Below are 14,609 nucleotides of genomic sequence, written 5' to 3'. Positions count from 1 at the left end.
AGATCGTTTGGTAAGTATAGTAAAACAATTTATTTCCTCACCTCACCATGGAGGCCAATCTTCGCCACAAAGGCGGTAAAATCATTGAACAACATGGCTGGCATCTCCAGAGCGGCAAAGTGGCTGCCCTGCTGGAAGTACATCGAGTGGGTCAGGTTGGGGAACTTGTCCCTCAGCTGCCAGTCGGTCACCGAGGGCAGGTCGAATCGGAAGCGGGCACAGCCCATGGGAACCGGAGACTGAACCCGATCCAGCTGGAGATCCCTGTACGCCTTGGACACGTTCTCCAGATAGAAACGAGCCGCCGTGGTGGCCGAGTTGGTCAGGTAGTAGACCATCAGGTTGTCCAGCACAGTCTCCAAACCGAAGACCGTCACTATGGCGCCAAAGTCCTGTTGCAGGCCCGGATTCGTGCAGGTCTGGAACTTCTCGAGGATATAGGAGGCCAGGCCGACGGGACTGGAGGTCAGAGCCGCTCCAATCGTATCTGGCTTGGTGGCCTGGATGTGGAAGTAACCGCTCTCCTGCAGCAGCTCCAGCCATTTGTCCCACACGGGGAAGTGATGATCCACAAAGAATCTGTTGGGCAGATACTTCTCCGGGTAGAAGCTGCCGTAGATACCCTTCAGTATGGCCAGTGGGGAGTGCAGGACGCACATGTTCGAGTGGTAACCGATCACGTTCTCCGGATACAGGGTGGCCAAGTTGCTGCCAATGATGCTGCCCCAATCTCCGCCTTGGATGAAGAACTTCTTGTGGCCCAGACGCAGCATCAGGTTGCGCATCACAGTGGCCATTTCAGCGGCATTGAATCCGGGACGAGTAGCAGCCTAAAGTTATAATAAATATTATTAGAATTTAATAGTTTTGGGAAAAGCAAAACCACTCACATCAGACCATCCGTAGCCCACCAGGGAAGGTGCCACGACCTCAAAAGCGTAATCCGTGATGTTTGAGTGCTTGGTGAGCATGGGAATAAAGTCGAAGAACTCGCGCACCGATCCTGGCCAGCCGTGCAGCAGGAGCAGAGGATACACGTGTTTCGTTTCCTGGACCTCCTCCGATACCTTCTCGTGAATGTAGTGAATGTTCAAACTGCGGAGGTATTACATATTTAGCATGGCATTCATCTAAAGATAAGCTTTTCAACCCACCCCTGAATTTCGGTCTTGTACTGCTTGAAGGAGTTGAACAGCTCCTGGCGCTCATCCCACTTGGTCAGGTACTTGTCCCGCCAGTAGTCCACAAACTGCGCCAGCGCATAGGTGTTGAATCCGTACTCAAAGGCAATCCCGTCCAGCGGATCCGTGAGTCTCAGTGTGCGGTTGAGTTCCTTTCGCAGATCATCGATCTCCGATTGGGGTACCTGCAGCTTGAACTCGTAGATCTTGTCGTCGGGCACAAAGTCCTTGGCATCGCCAGGACCCCAGTATGTGTCATCCTTGAACTCCGGCTTGGGCAGGGGCTTGGTCAGATCCGTGAACACCACGTAGCCGTAGCCCACGAAGGCACCAAACAGGGCCACAATCAGCCCAAACACTATCAGGCACTTCATTCTGGCCACAGGCGCAATTAACTCCCACTCGTTATGAATTCAAATGAGCCACCTCGTACCTCTCAAAAGAGATAATGGTTAGTTATTCCGAATCCGTATCCGAATCTGAAACAAAGACGACCGCACACCCAGAAAGCCGCCAAAGAACTGACTGCCGGCGCATATACTCATTCTCCAAATTGTCTCGCAAAGCTCTATCGAAATTCGCTGTCGCCGTTATAGTATATGTTCGTATAATATTTATAAATTCGTTTAGATAGCGCTGGCTATCGCGCACAGTGGTTCAAAATATGCATTGTCACCTTGATCTTTGCTCCATAGGTTTGGCTATTATGTGGCCTGCTTCCAGTTAAAGGTTAATGGGCTTAACTCTACTTATGTGTTTAAGGTTAACATAAAGTGGTAATTGAATATTTAGTTATTTGATGCATTTCGTTAAATGGTTAATAAAATACAAATACAAATATATTAAAATGTCGTCAAGGCTTTGTACCTTAAAATATTTAGTATTGAGCTAATAAGCGGAGCTATACCATATATTATATATCTAAGCTGTTTCTGAATGACTCAATACCAAGGTGCACTGCGGTTAGTCTGCCCGATACTACTGGGTTACCTACCCGACTCTGCACCTTGAATAGCCCATTGATTTCCGAGCGAGATAGGCTGACCCACACATAAGTACTATATGAGACAAGTGCGATGGTGACTTGGGAATAGTCCCAGCTACTTATAGGCCACCATTATCTTATCGAAGCTCTCCTGGAACTTATTTATTGGTAACCGCTACGCCGGCAACTGATCATAAATCTCAGCCCTTCTGCCACTGATGATGTGGCTCCAAACAAAAAGCGAACAAATGAATGAAATGAAGTCTGCCGATCAGAAGGCCACGTGGCTCCAATCACTATATAAATAGAGTCCTAGTACTTTTATTTTACTCTAAATGGCCAATCAAAGCAAGATTATTTGGCTTCTATCCTCAAATGGCCATCACCTGAAGTGTCATGTGAATACGGAGGAACCTTTGACCGCACTTCTCAAGCAAAAATATGCCCAGGCATTTGGCGTTTCTTCTGAGTCTCTGACGCTGATCCTCGATGGGGAGAAAATCCAGGAGGAGGACACATTCGACTCTTTGGGCATGGTTGATTATGACATTGTGGATGTTTTGGAAGGTACTTGGTGCACGAACACCATGAAAACATAATTGTTTGTATGAAGTCATGTTAATAAAGGCAATTTAACTGCGAGCAAGAAAGAAATTCTATTTGGATAAAAATGTTTTTTATTTATAAATATATATTTTCAATCGGCGTTTTCGCCATTACTTGGCCAAAAATGCCATTACTTGGCACAGCTGAAATGTTTTGTTCTGCTAATAAACATAGCTAACTATGTCTATCTCAACTTTTTTGATTTTCGAAAAAAAAAATTGTACAATTTTTTGCATTTTTGATAAGAGGTATCATAAAAAAATTTGCGAAAATGGCAAAAAATTACGAGTTCAACGAGGTATGACATTCCACTTTTGGACAGTTATTTTTATTGCTATAGAAAAAAAAACGGATTATTTTTTATCAAAAAATCGAAAATAAAAATGTTGTAAAAAATCGGATATGTACGTCATATTTATGTTGGTTAAACATAAGTAATAATAGAAAGAACTTGTACAATACGTACTACCTTTTGTGGCAATATGTTTAAATATTACAAATTTATATTTCCGTGTGCATCAAAGGCAGGGGATAATTCGCATAAATTGTAAGGACACCAATAATGCTGTCGACATGCAACTAGCGTGGGTTTCAAGGGGCAAGGAGACTCGAAAAAGCCACAGAAGTGCCGCCAAACATGCAAGACAGCAAAAAGGAGGCGTGGTCGCCGTGGCAAAAAACAATGATGTGAAACGTAATTCAAGCGAAATTAACGCAATTACCATGCCGCAGTCAAAGGACTCAAATTCACTTCCGATGCACTGCAGCTAAAAAAAACAAAAAAAACATACAAAAATAAGACTAAAGTTTGTTCGCGTGCCGCAAACAAATCGCATTGATACTTGGAAGCGTGTCAAAGCTGCCACCTCCGGGGGAAATGGAGAGGTTCCTATTCCGGATCCGAATCGCGGACCATTAATGCCGGCTCCGTCGGGCTAATTCCCATTTTATTGAGTGCTCCAGTTACGGCCAAAGTTTGGCACCAACGCTGCCAATGGCAACCGCCTCACCCTTCACTGAGGGGGCGTGGTCTTAATGGTCGCAATTAGTTTTTCATCCAGCTGACACGCACTTGTCGTAAAAGTCCATTGAACCTGTCGCTAAATTGATTTCCACTTGGAGGGGGCGGGCTTGGAAAAGTTACTCAGCACATTTTTACCTATTAAACAAATACTATTTATAACCAAAAACGTAGGGAAACTATGCCACAACGCTCAATTGAGCGTTGGTTTTTCATCGCAACTTTGGCGGCATGGAACGTTATAAGTGGTTGCGCGTTCTACGCCTACGTTCTGGATAGTTATGGTCAGTTAATCCACATTTCGCCAGCTATTTAATGTTTATATATTATTCTTCAGTAAATTATCCACCTGAGCACAAGAGAAGGAAGTTCAAATATCACACTTTTGCCGGCACTATTGACAGAGATATAGTTATTGGAACTACTATCGTAATGCTATGCCAGATAGTAGCATCGATTCTACTGTGCCTTGCACTGAATCAGGTGAAGTTTTAGAGCATGAAAACCTGTCAATTATATTTACTAGCCATTTTAGAAAAAAAGAATATGTCTCATTTACGGAATTTTCATGAGCATGATTTTTCCGTGTGCTTGTCTTCCGGTTTGGCCTTTAGCTGGTAAGTCTTTTGATTATCTGACAATCTGGTTAGTGGTATCTAATTCTGACTTTCAACAGTCGCACATGTCACCCTTGTTTTGATAGTACTGAGTTATTACTTTGAGTAATTTGAAAATTGTAAAAATGGTATTTTAAAATTGTAAGTTTCTTGCAAACGATTTAGTTTGGTCCCAAACCTATTCAATAAATTATTTTCTGCCTGAAAGTTGGCCATAAAAATGTGTGTGGCGGTTAATTCTTTTTAGACTGCTCTTTTGGTATTAGCATTGAATATATATACAACATAATTATATGAAAGTAAGAAAAAAATTACATTAAAAGAAAAACTGTGAGATATATAATAATATAATAAATTAAACAGTACAATAGCGATATATTTTTATGATCCCAAAAGTATGGTAAAGTTTCCATTATAGCTAGAAGCATTACTGATAAGAATTAGGTTCTTTAATAGATTTAATAAAGCATTACAATTGTTTGTGTAATTTACAAAATCGTAAGAAACTTAAATTGTCGCATCAAGATCCTGGTCATCATTTCCCCAGGGAAATTCTGTCTTTTCCGGTGGACCTTCACCTCTTGAACCGATTTCGAGCTCCATATAATCGGCAGATGACTGGGCTGTGACGTGTCCCAGCTGGAAAGTAAATATGCATATATTTATTTTTATTTTGTTGGATTCATTGTATATATTTTCCTTTACTGCACTTACCCAGCAGACCAAAAAAATGGCCAATATTTTCATTAATATCGATTGTAACAACATTTCTCTCCGCTGCCTCGGCACTCGACTGCTGATGGGAAACTGTTTTTACGTTTGCTCAACCTCTGCTTTTAATCAATTATCACTTATTAAATATTTATATTGGTCTTTTTGTTTGCCTGCATACAAACATACATCGCTCTTTATCTGTCACAGCGGAGAGGTTTTAAAATGAATCCATGGAACTGTGAAAAGGATGAATTTTCGTTTCGAAATCATAAAGGGTTTAATTTTTAATAAGAGACTTAAGGTTGGGTTAGGGTTTCCTAAGTGTTCTTTAAGACAAATATTTAAAGACTTTATAGAATACAAGGCTACCTATTTAATCTTTTAATACGTTCCATATTTAAAGTCTAGTTTGTGGGTAAAGTGTGTGTTTAAGGAAGATCACCTGATGATACTTGCTTTTGCAACGGGGATTCCTTTTTTATGACCGACAATCAATCTTGAGTTCCAATTATGGAACAATAACATATACCTTCGGAGTCCTATCTACTCAGACATCGGGGATTCCTTTTAGAAATCGGCCTATAAAAGCGCATCGCAACTGCAGTAGAGCTATCAGTTGAAAGATTTCAGTTCTTCCTTTGCACTCAAACGAGATGCAGTTCGCCATTAGCTTCGCACTACTTTGCTGCGCAATCGCCGCTACTTTGGCATATCCGATGCCCGACGACATGACCATGAAGGCCACTCCACCACCTAAGTACCCACTCAATCTCGAGGGAGGAGGCGGTGGCCAGAGGGGCGATGGATTTGGCTTTGCGGTCCAGGGACACGAGAAGGTGTGGACCAGCGACAACGGACGCCACGAGATTGGACTTAATGGAGGATATGCCCAGCGCTTGGGAGGACCATATGGCAACTCAGAACCCAACTGGAAAGTGGGCACCACCTACACCTACAGATTCCCGAATTTCTAAGCTCCATAACCATGTTTTGTAAAAAACTTAACAAAATTGTATTTCACTTATGTCAATTACCATATCATTCGAATCCACCTTTTGAAAACCATATAAACTTTGTATGTTCAGATTATTGCGAAATATATTACCGAATACAACGCTATGCATACCTGACCATAATTTCACTATCTCAAATGCCATCAATGTCCTTGGCGTTGTTTATTTACCCCGGAACATTCCGGCAGACTTCTAGAGACTGAGACGGAGGCTGGGTCACAGATGATCTTGCAGTTTGGCTAATTGTTGATACATCTTGTTTGGCCAACTCAGTTGGGTAATAACAAATTACGATGACAGGCGGTCTTAATGAAACCTGCCAAGACAAAATGTTTTTTGCTAATTGGATTTATTGCGTAAACTGTCGAGAGAACCTTCGATGGAAATTTATCATGCCGCCGGCGCATCATCCGCAACATCCGCAGCCTAACCCCAAGATTAAAATATTACGCCATCCCCAACGAAAGCGAATCAGATTCACCCAAGTGTTTGAAAAATGACTCGTGAAGAGGCTGTGTTCTAAACTCTTTTACAACCAAATTTGGGGATTACTAAAGCTTTTCACATCATTAATTCGAACTAAGAATGGCCAAATTGAGTTGACCTTGTAAGATGATGAATCGATTTGGGAAACTGAGCTTTGCTTTGGGCCGCGGAATCTGTAAGGTAATTTTGTGTTGCTTCTTCTTGGGAGGAAATCAAATTTTTGGCGAAAGTTAAGTGGGGTATTATAATAAGAAGGTGGAGTGGTAAGAGATTGGAAGAGATTAAAAACAAGAAGAGCATTACTATAGCTGAATATTTATTATATGCATTAAAACACAGATCATCAGAATGAAAGTTTGTGGTAAAATGATAATTAAAAGATATGCATCTTAACTTGAATATAATAATTGTAACATACATATACAAATTGTAACTCAAGTAGGTATTATACTGTTTTTTTGATAGAATGAATTAATGTTAACAAAGATTCTGAAGTACAATTAGTTTTTATTAAAAAGTAACCAATATTATGTTATATTATAAGCACCCATAAAACCATAAACCGATTATTTTCACAGCTGACACACAGAAATGGATCTCAATCCAAATACCTCGTTATTCATTGTCTCTAGATGGGATTCACTTTGCTGTCTGTCTCTCTTTGTGTAGCCTACACGTACTCCTTATCAACGAGATGTGGGGATCCACTGGTGAACCACTGCACCGTCTTCTTGACAGGGATTCCCAATTGGGGAACCTCATCTGCGGACATTGATAAGACACAGATCCGAGCTATATAAGCGCCGAGTTCGACTCTAGCCGCATTCAGTTGACAAAATCTAATCAAATCAATATGCATTTCACCTCCAGTGTTCTGTTCATTGGGCTGGCTTGTGCCATCTCGAGCGCCGGGGCTTATCCCTATCCGGATCCCCGAGAGATTGTGAATCTGCAGCCTGAGCCACTTGCAGTAAGTCAGAGACTTTTCACTTGGAGCACAGTTTAATAGCTATTTATTCTAGTATGCTCCCAATTTTGATGTGCCTCTGCACAGAGAGCGTCGCCAGTTGCAACTGAATGGAGGTGGCGGTGGAAGCCCAAGGCAGGGATTCGATCTGAGCCTGAACGGGCGTGCTCCTGTTTGGCAGAGCCCAAATGGACGCCACTCCTTCGATGCCACGGGATCGTATGCCCAGCACCTTGGCGGACCCTATGGCAACAGTCGACCTCAGTGGGGAGCCGGAGGAGTGTACACCTTTAGGTTCTAGGCTACTTAAAGAGCTGCCCAATATTTATTGAATAAAAGCTACAATATATGTTTATACAATTACAAGTCACTTTATTTACAAATATGTATGTATTCAGTTCCAGGTGAGGTCCCAGGGTAATTCCTTATCAGTTTGATTATAGGCAAATATAGTGGAATCTGGCTGGGGCATCAAAAACTAAGAGCACACAAAAGTGTTATATACAAAAGGCAAACCTTAAAGGAAAAACTTACCTCGTCGTCCAAGCTCTCAAACCCTTCACCCACAGAACGCCCTTGGATGAGGCCAAATATGTGGAGTAAAAACCAGAAGAGCAGTATGTTCAACATTTCACCGAGAGCAGCGGCAAACGACTAAATTCACAGCCCGATTTGAAACGGCTTTGGTCCCGGTTCCCAAACAGTGCTCAACCGGCTGATAAGAAACTGATAAGGCCGACTACCGAATGTCTGGATGTGTGTCAAGAGCTGGCCGCCAGACAAGAGACCATCGCCCCTGGAACGGAGACCAGGTCAAAGCTAGAGCCAGAGCCAAAGCCAAAGCCCAACCCAGCTGAACTGTATTAAATTTTTGAGGGGAACGTGCAACTGGCAGGCAAATTTGGCACGTTTTCTGTTGAAATCGAAAAGAAGCCAAAACAAAAGCAGCACAACGGAGCCCGAAAATAATGGAAAAGCAAAACAAATTTAAATGTTAGAAGCAACTCAACAATGAAGGTCAGACTATGATGACTTTTTTCCTGCACCTAGCCCCCATCCTCATGCAAAAATACAAAAAAGAAAACTACCGAAACAGAAATTTGGCTGCGCTTTGCCACTGCTTTGTTTTTGAGTCCAACTCACCGTCTTGGGCTAACTGGCCAAGTTCCTTTTTGATAGCTTCAATTGCGGATCCATTTTGTATACCCTGCATTTAGCATACTCTTTACTACTCAGAGTCAACAATCTGGGGCAAGAGCTGGCTTCCAAATACGAAAAATTCGAGGTTGAAATGCCATTTATAAGCGCAGTAAATATGCGAACATTAATACTTTTCAACTTCCGATTTTAGAGTATTTGGAGACTCAACGCGCCGAATACTGACCCCATCCCAGATGCACTTTTCTCCGCTGGTTTCCACGTCATTTTCATATGGAGAGTGCTCCAATTCAATGGAAGAGCTATTTTCTGAATTTTCTGAATCAATGCGCAAATTGTCAAAGTCAAAAGCGGTAGAATTTCTTTTGTTTAGCTTCGCTCTGTTTTCCTTTTGCATTTTCGTCAGAAATGGGGGGCAAATTGGCTTGTTCGGAAAATTGCTAGATGAGAGAGGAGTGGATGGGGGATAGAGGGAGAACTAAAGTGGGTGGATTGTTTTCCAAATTGCACATGTGGCAGTCAACTCATTTGTCAAGTGGCAAATCAGTTTAGGCCGAGACAGTAACACAGAGCCAAAGACCGAGTTAGAGTCGGCGATAAAATCAACTTTGCATTTTCCATGTACTTCAAGTTGACGGTGAAGTTTTCCCGTCGCCGTTTTTGATCGTGACGATCGACGGCATTTCCCACGCAAAACTTGCCTCTTGGACCGAAGGCAACTAAATTGTTTGACACACTCAACACTCGACATTCGGCGTTCGACGCTCGGCGTTTGGCTCTTGTCTTTGATTGTATCGGAAAGCGAACAAACATTGCTAAAATTTATGCTCTCCATAGGAAAAGTTTCCAATTAGAAAGTTGCCAAGGGTGGCGGATGATAGGCGGCGAAATTCATCTCCCACTAATGGCTTTTTAATGAAGCCACCGAAGAACACCAAAGAACTCCAAAGAACTTCTCTTCCTACCAGCGAGACTAAGTTACTCAAACTAAGCGTATTAATTATGACTGACACTGTCTGCTAGCAGGCCAAAGAAATGGCCAAGCGAAAAGTGCAAGAGTTAGCAGGTGCCACACAGACTTGGCTTGGCTTGGCTTTTCGCATTTGCATCTTGCTTCTTGCCTCTTGCATCTGACATTTGCCAAGATGCGCCGACCTGCAACTGCAGCACCGCACTCCACTTCGTCCCTCCCCGCTCCCGATAGTCGAAAAAAGCGGGATCGCGGCATTTTGGCCTGCTTACTGCATTTGGCCAAAATGTCTATAGTTCAATTGCTGATATTTTGGCCAGACACACGACGGAACACGTGACCTATGCATTGGAGCAGCGCCATCAGCAGCCGATGAAACATCGCAGAGGAGCGTGAGTCTCTCGCGATGACTGCGTGACACGAAAGGAGGTTCCGAATCGGGGTCACCAAGTTCCTATTATATGGGAGTGCTCTAGAAATCTGCATATAAATATAATGTCTCAAATTTATTGATTATATCAAAGAATAGTTAAGGCTATGTCTTCTTTTTGTTTCGGATCTATATGCCATATTTGTGACCTAAGACAACTACTGTAAAAAAACATAATTATGCTAGAGTTCCAATCCTTAATATTTTATGTAGAATGTTTAAACATTGTAAAATGTTTTTGCACTATAGAAAGAGCACACGCTGCCATCCCTAAATATCAGTCAATTTTGCGATGGTTTAATAAATTGTTCGACTTAGATTTAAAATAAATCGACATCAAAAGGTGCACAGATCTTTGGCTGCAGAATACTTATGCCTTTTATCTCACCTAATGAAGGTTGACTCTTGTGGTTGTTGCCGGTTTCAGGCAGCAATTGCTGTTGTCATGCAAATTGGACTCACGTTTTGCACATTAAGCAACCGTCAATTGTTTCGACGAATGCAATGATTGAGTTCTTGGCACCTGGCCAAGCCTCCTGGCCCTAAGCCCCTCAAACTGAACCGACTTTTGTTTATTGGGCATGACGGCCCGCATGTGTTGCATGGAGAGTGCCTGGCTAATTGGCGTCCAGCAGCAGGCAGCAAGCAGCATGCCGCAACTGCAACTGCAACAATGTACCGACCAGCAACATTGAGCAGCAGGAGGAGACAGGAGGGAGTGATGCCTCAACTTCATCTCGATCTTAACAGTAAAAATGAAGACAAAAATATTTACCGTAACGCATTAAGAGAACAAGAACAAAAGTTACTGATGGTGCTGATGGAGCTAGTACTGCTGCGGCTGCTGCAAGTTGCAAGTTGCCAGTTGCTGTTGCAGTTGCAGTTGCTATCAGTATCAATAGTAATTTGAGTCGGTTTATTTGGGGGAGGAGGCATAGTGTCGTAGGTCAGGCAGCAGCAGCTTAAGCCGACTGCAATTTGTGGCCTGCGAGCAGCAGCAGCAACATCAGCCGCAGCAGCAACTGCAGCAGCAACAGCAGCAGAGGCAACTCCAGCAGCAACACAGCAACGGGTAAGCGGCAGCAGCAACTGCAATGACGATTTGTGGCCAATTATTTCAAATATTGTATTGAAATTGTAGGCCAGTTTGAGTGTGTGCTAGTATCTGTGTGTGTGTGGTTATCTCTCGATTGGCATCTGCAGCAGCAGGCCCAGTACTAGTATGCCCCACCACCGCCATCCCCACACTCTCCCAATAGCCAATTTCCCCAATCTCACGTAGCCCGTTCGAGTGTGTCACAAGTGACCACTGCAAGTCCAGCCAGTCCAAGTCCAAGTGGTTGCCAATCGATGGCGAGTCTCAGAAGCAGCAGTCCCAACTCTCGGCTAAGGTCGCAGACTCCGTGCGGTTCCCACAACCTGACGCATCTTTGTCATGTGTCCGATTAATCACCACTCTTAGCCTAAACTTCACTTCCAGAACGACTTGGCCTGGCCGGTTCGACTTGGCCAACAATGGGTCACGTCAACTTGCAACTGGCATCAGCTGCAGCAGCGGCAGCAGCACGCGCTGGCTGACCTTTGTTGCAGCAGCACCAATAGCAGCAGCAGCATCAACCCATCAGGAACAGCAAAAGCTACAGCAGTTATCTGACATTCATACGTTAATTTTAGCTTGTTGCATCAGTCGGATTGCCGGTGTCATTTTCTCACATTTACACTGCTCAGCAAAGATGTTGTTGAAGGAAACGAAATGCAGTTAAATGGAGAGTTACAAGCTGCGTTATTAGTTTTTAATCAATTGTTATGTTATGAATTTACCTATTCAAATGTTCTATGAGCTTAAGCGCTTCACTCATAAATAAGCATATATAAATTTAAGAATACAACTGACTGGTTTATTGCTTAATTTACTATCAATCAATGCTTACGAATAATAAAGCGCATGTAAAAGATTTATATCTCATCATTCGCAGAAAAATAATCCCACTTTATGGGCAGATACGCTGACAGTACGTAAAAAACTGCTGCCTAGTGTGGATTTGTAATCGTGCATTTCAAATTCAGCAGCACGATCGCATAAGCACGGCTAACAACCAAACAACAAAGAAGCCCAAGAATGCAATGCAACGGCAACGGCAATTGGCTGGTGTCTTGGCCAAGGCAAAAACTTATTAATACCTTATTAGACATAGGGTCGAAGTCGCCGGCAAATCCGTCCCGTCTCCATGGAATATCAATGAGAATGGCACCAGCGGCTACCATCGTGGTGGCATTTCCGCTTGGCCACCAACTAGTCCCATGGTGCCATGGCACCATGGGCGACAAACCAACGGTGACCGATCAATTGGCGTTTTGGTTTTTGGCTTGCAGCACACAGTTGCAGTTTCAGTTGCAGTTGCACAGGAAATGCAATCATAAATCGCCCATGATGACGACGATGGCCGTGGCTAAGTCGCCCTGTCCTGTCCCTCGGCTTCCTCCCTCGAACATCGGGGCGATGTTTATGTTCATGGCCGGGCAATTAGCCTGGCCGAGATCTGGGCCCAACCAGGAAACGATTCGCGGCACTCTATGCGTAGGGTATTCCACTCTTCAATGGATACTTTAAGTGCTGTGGCGGCAGCAGGGTGAATATATACTCCTATCATTGGGTATATGCACAATTACAGTCTACCTAATAACGTTTGGTAGACGGCATTAAATGGCTTTTAAATAGATGCAAAATAGTGTTTAAGCCCTATTACTTTCATGAGCAGGGATGCCTTTAGGAGCGGCTTACACATATCTGCCGCAATAGCATTATCCTTTGCGCCAACCGAAGTATAGGGTATAAACGCTCCACACAGTTTCCAAGCTGCTTTCCATACTGTTCCTTCGTGGACCAAACACTTGTCAGATTGCATGTTCAATTCTAATAATATAATCCACAGCTGCGGCCTGTACTTTTGCACTGCTTCAGAAATATTTGCGTGCCTGGGCATTGTCTAAATGGTTTGGAAGGGGGGGTCCCCTTCATTTTCCCACTTTCAGCCCACTTTGTGGGGTTTTTTTCTTCCATCGCAGGGTGTCTGCATTACAACATCATTAGAATTTGATTTGCGTTTCCTTGGGATGCGGCTGTTATGCCGCCGCTTTGCCTTGGCCTTCGCTGCTAACGTGCCATTAAAGCCCATTTAGCTGTCGTGTGGCAATTATTGATCAACAAGGTGCCACAATCGGCCATGGCCAAGTACTTGCTTCTTTGGCTGTTAATTCTGCGTGGTCTTCTTAGACTGGCTTGGACTGGCCAGTCCCGGCCAGCCGGGCATTTGCATAAAGCCGTTTAACCGTTTTGCCAGCTAAAAGCAATTTTATGCCCCCATGCAGCCACGCCTCCCTGCCTCCCTGCGCCCCCTTTGGAATCCCTGAAACCGCACTTAACACGCTTCATTTGACCAAACTGCTGACTGTCGACGACCGCTTTCGCTCAACGCTCCATGTCCATGGCCGCAAGCGTTTAAATATTTATGTCTTGTGTATTTAAGTTAATCACATCCGAATGATGAGCTTCAACTACTGTGCTGTGGCATCTTTTTCTCGGCGGCTGCTGAGGCACTCTAATGATTTGCATGGCCAGCTGAAGAAGGAAGACACTTTGAGCCTCGAACACTCGCAAAAATAAGACTGGCCACATTTTTTATCTCTTTTAAAACAATCTTGTGTTGCTTTCTGTGGAAATATTTATTTATTGAACATTTATCTTCATTTTAGTTTTAAAATCATGTAAAGAGTAATTATATTCGGTGTGCTCTGGGTTCACTGGGATGTCTTACCGGGCTTACAATGTTTTGAACTAAACTTTAATAACTCAAAAAGGCAATTTGAAAAACCGCTGTGTGGACTTTACTTTTACTATATGATAGAACTTCTTCCTCCGCCACAGGTGTCATTTGTTTGCATCTCTTATAGAGTCGTTAACATTCCTGTCTTTTCCCGTTTTTTTTCCCCATCTCCCCTTTTCGGGATATTTTAATTATTTAGTGCTAGTAACCGAAGAAAAAAAAAATAAACACAATCCAAGCACAATGCCAACAAATTCCCTCACATTAAGCGCTGGAGATACAACAAATTACCCCGAAAATGGCCACACGAAATGCGCCAAACAAGGTGAGAGACACACTCGCCGAGTGCGACCTGTACAGTGAGGCAATGCGGCAGTGTGGAGGTAGAGGTAAAGGAAAAGGAAGCTGGCTTCCCATCAGTTCCCATAAACATGTCCCCTTCCAATTTGCTTGTTCGCCGCTTGCCTGCGATGCCGCGACTGTTTTAGCATTTCATTAATTTATGTTTATTGTTAACACACACACAGTCACACACACACTAAGAGGGGCCATTGCCAATTGGCCTGGCTGACTATTTTTGGAATTTCTTCCATGGGTCTGGGACAGATTAGGCTCAGCCAATTTGGTGTGAAGTTTT

At 43.3% G+C, this 14,609-nt stretch overlaps 7 protein-coding genes across 7 annotated transcripts; 4 read left to right on the top strand and 3 right to left on the bottom strand.

The window, feature by feature from the left end:
- Positions 1-11: 11 nt before the first annotated feature.
- Positions 12-1,709, bottom strand: LOC6531009 (juvenile hormone epoxide hydrolase 1). The gene is made up of 3 exons (XM_002091810.3): positions 1,155-1,709; positions 891-1,095; positions 12-830 (listed from the first exon to the last, which is right to left on the bottom strand). Exons 1-3 carry the CDS (start codon positions 1,553-1,555, stop codon positions 30-32), a joined length of 1,407 nt encoding a protein of 468 aa, XP_002091846.1. The 5' UTR covers positions 1,556-1,709; the 3' UTR covers positions 12-29.
- A 717-nt stretch (positions 1,710-2,426) lies between these two features.
- Positions 2,427-2,837, top strand: LOC6531008. Its single transcript, XM_002091809.4, has one exon. It carries the CDS (start codon positions 2,502-2,504, stop codon positions 2,763-2,765), a length of 264 nt encoding a protein of 87 aa, XP_002091845.1. The 5' UTR covers positions 2,427-2,501; the 3' UTR covers positions 2,766-2,837.
- A 1,069-nt stretch (positions 2,838-3,906) lies between these two features.
- Positions 3,907-4,618, top strand: LOC26535033. Its single transcript, XM_015197376.2, has 4 exons — positions 3,907-4,077; positions 4,131-4,276; positions 4,329-4,410; positions 4,470-4,618. The coding sequence occupies exons 1-4, from the start codon at positions 3,975-3,977 to the stop codon at positions 4,517-4,519; spliced, it is 381 nt and encodes a 126-aa protein (XP_015052862.1). The 5' UTR covers positions 3,907-3,974; the 3' UTR covers positions 4,520-4,618.
- Positions 4,619-4,837: 219 nt separating this feature from the next.
- Positions 4,838-5,237, bottom strand: LOC6531007. The gene is made up of 2 exons (XM_039372465.1): positions 5,125-5,237; positions 4,838-5,049 (listed from the first exon to the last, which is right to left on the bottom strand). The coding sequence occupies exons 1-2, from the start codon at positions 5,176-5,178 to the stop codon at positions 4,918-4,920; spliced, it is 186 nt and encodes a 61-aa protein (XP_039228399.1). The 5' UTR covers positions 5,179-5,237; the 3' UTR covers positions 4,838-4,917.
- A 503-nt stretch (positions 5,238-5,740) lies between these two features.
- Positions 5,741-6,243, top strand: LOC6531006 (diptericin A). Its single transcript, XM_002091807.3, has one exon. The coding sequence runs from the start codon at positions 5,778-5,780 to the stop codon at positions 6,096-6,098; it is 321 nt and encodes a 106-aa protein (XP_002091843.1). The 5' UTR covers positions 5,741-5,777; the 3' UTR covers positions 6,099-6,243.
- A 1,194-nt stretch (positions 6,244-7,437) lies between these two features.
- On the top strand, positions 7,438-7,950 carry LOC6531005 (diptericin A). The gene is made up of 2 exons (XM_002091806.4): positions 7,438-7,593; positions 7,646-7,950. The coding sequence occupies exons 1-2, from the start codon at positions 7,477-7,479 to the stop codon at positions 7,889-7,891; spliced, it is 363 nt and encodes a 120-aa protein (XP_002091842.1). The 5' UTR covers positions 7,438-7,476; the 3' UTR covers positions 7,892-7,950.
- On the bottom strand, positions 7,938-8,264 carry LOC26535022. The gene is made up of 2 exons (XM_015197375.3): positions 8,125-8,264; positions 7,938-8,068 (listed from the first exon to the last, which is right to left on the bottom strand). The coding sequence occupies exons 1-2, from the start codon at positions 8,218-8,220 to the stop codon at positions 7,985-7,987; spliced, it is 180 nt and encodes a 59-aa protein (XP_015052861.1). The 5' UTR covers positions 8,221-8,264; the 3' UTR covers positions 7,938-7,984.
- Positions 8,265-14,609: the final 6,345 nt, after the last annotated feature.

This window comes from Drosophila yakuba, chromosome 2R, assembly GCF_016746365.2.
Source record: "Drosophila yakuba strain Tai18E2 chromosome 2R, Prin_Dyak_Tai18E2_2.1, whole genome shotgun sequence".
NCBI classification, from domain to species: domain Eukaryota; kingdom Metazoa; phylum Arthropoda; class Insecta; order Diptera; family Drosophilidae; genus Drosophila; species Drosophila yakuba.
The sequence above is the reverse complement of the archived record's forward strand: the minus strand, read 5'-3'. Positions and strand labels throughout refer to the sequence as shown.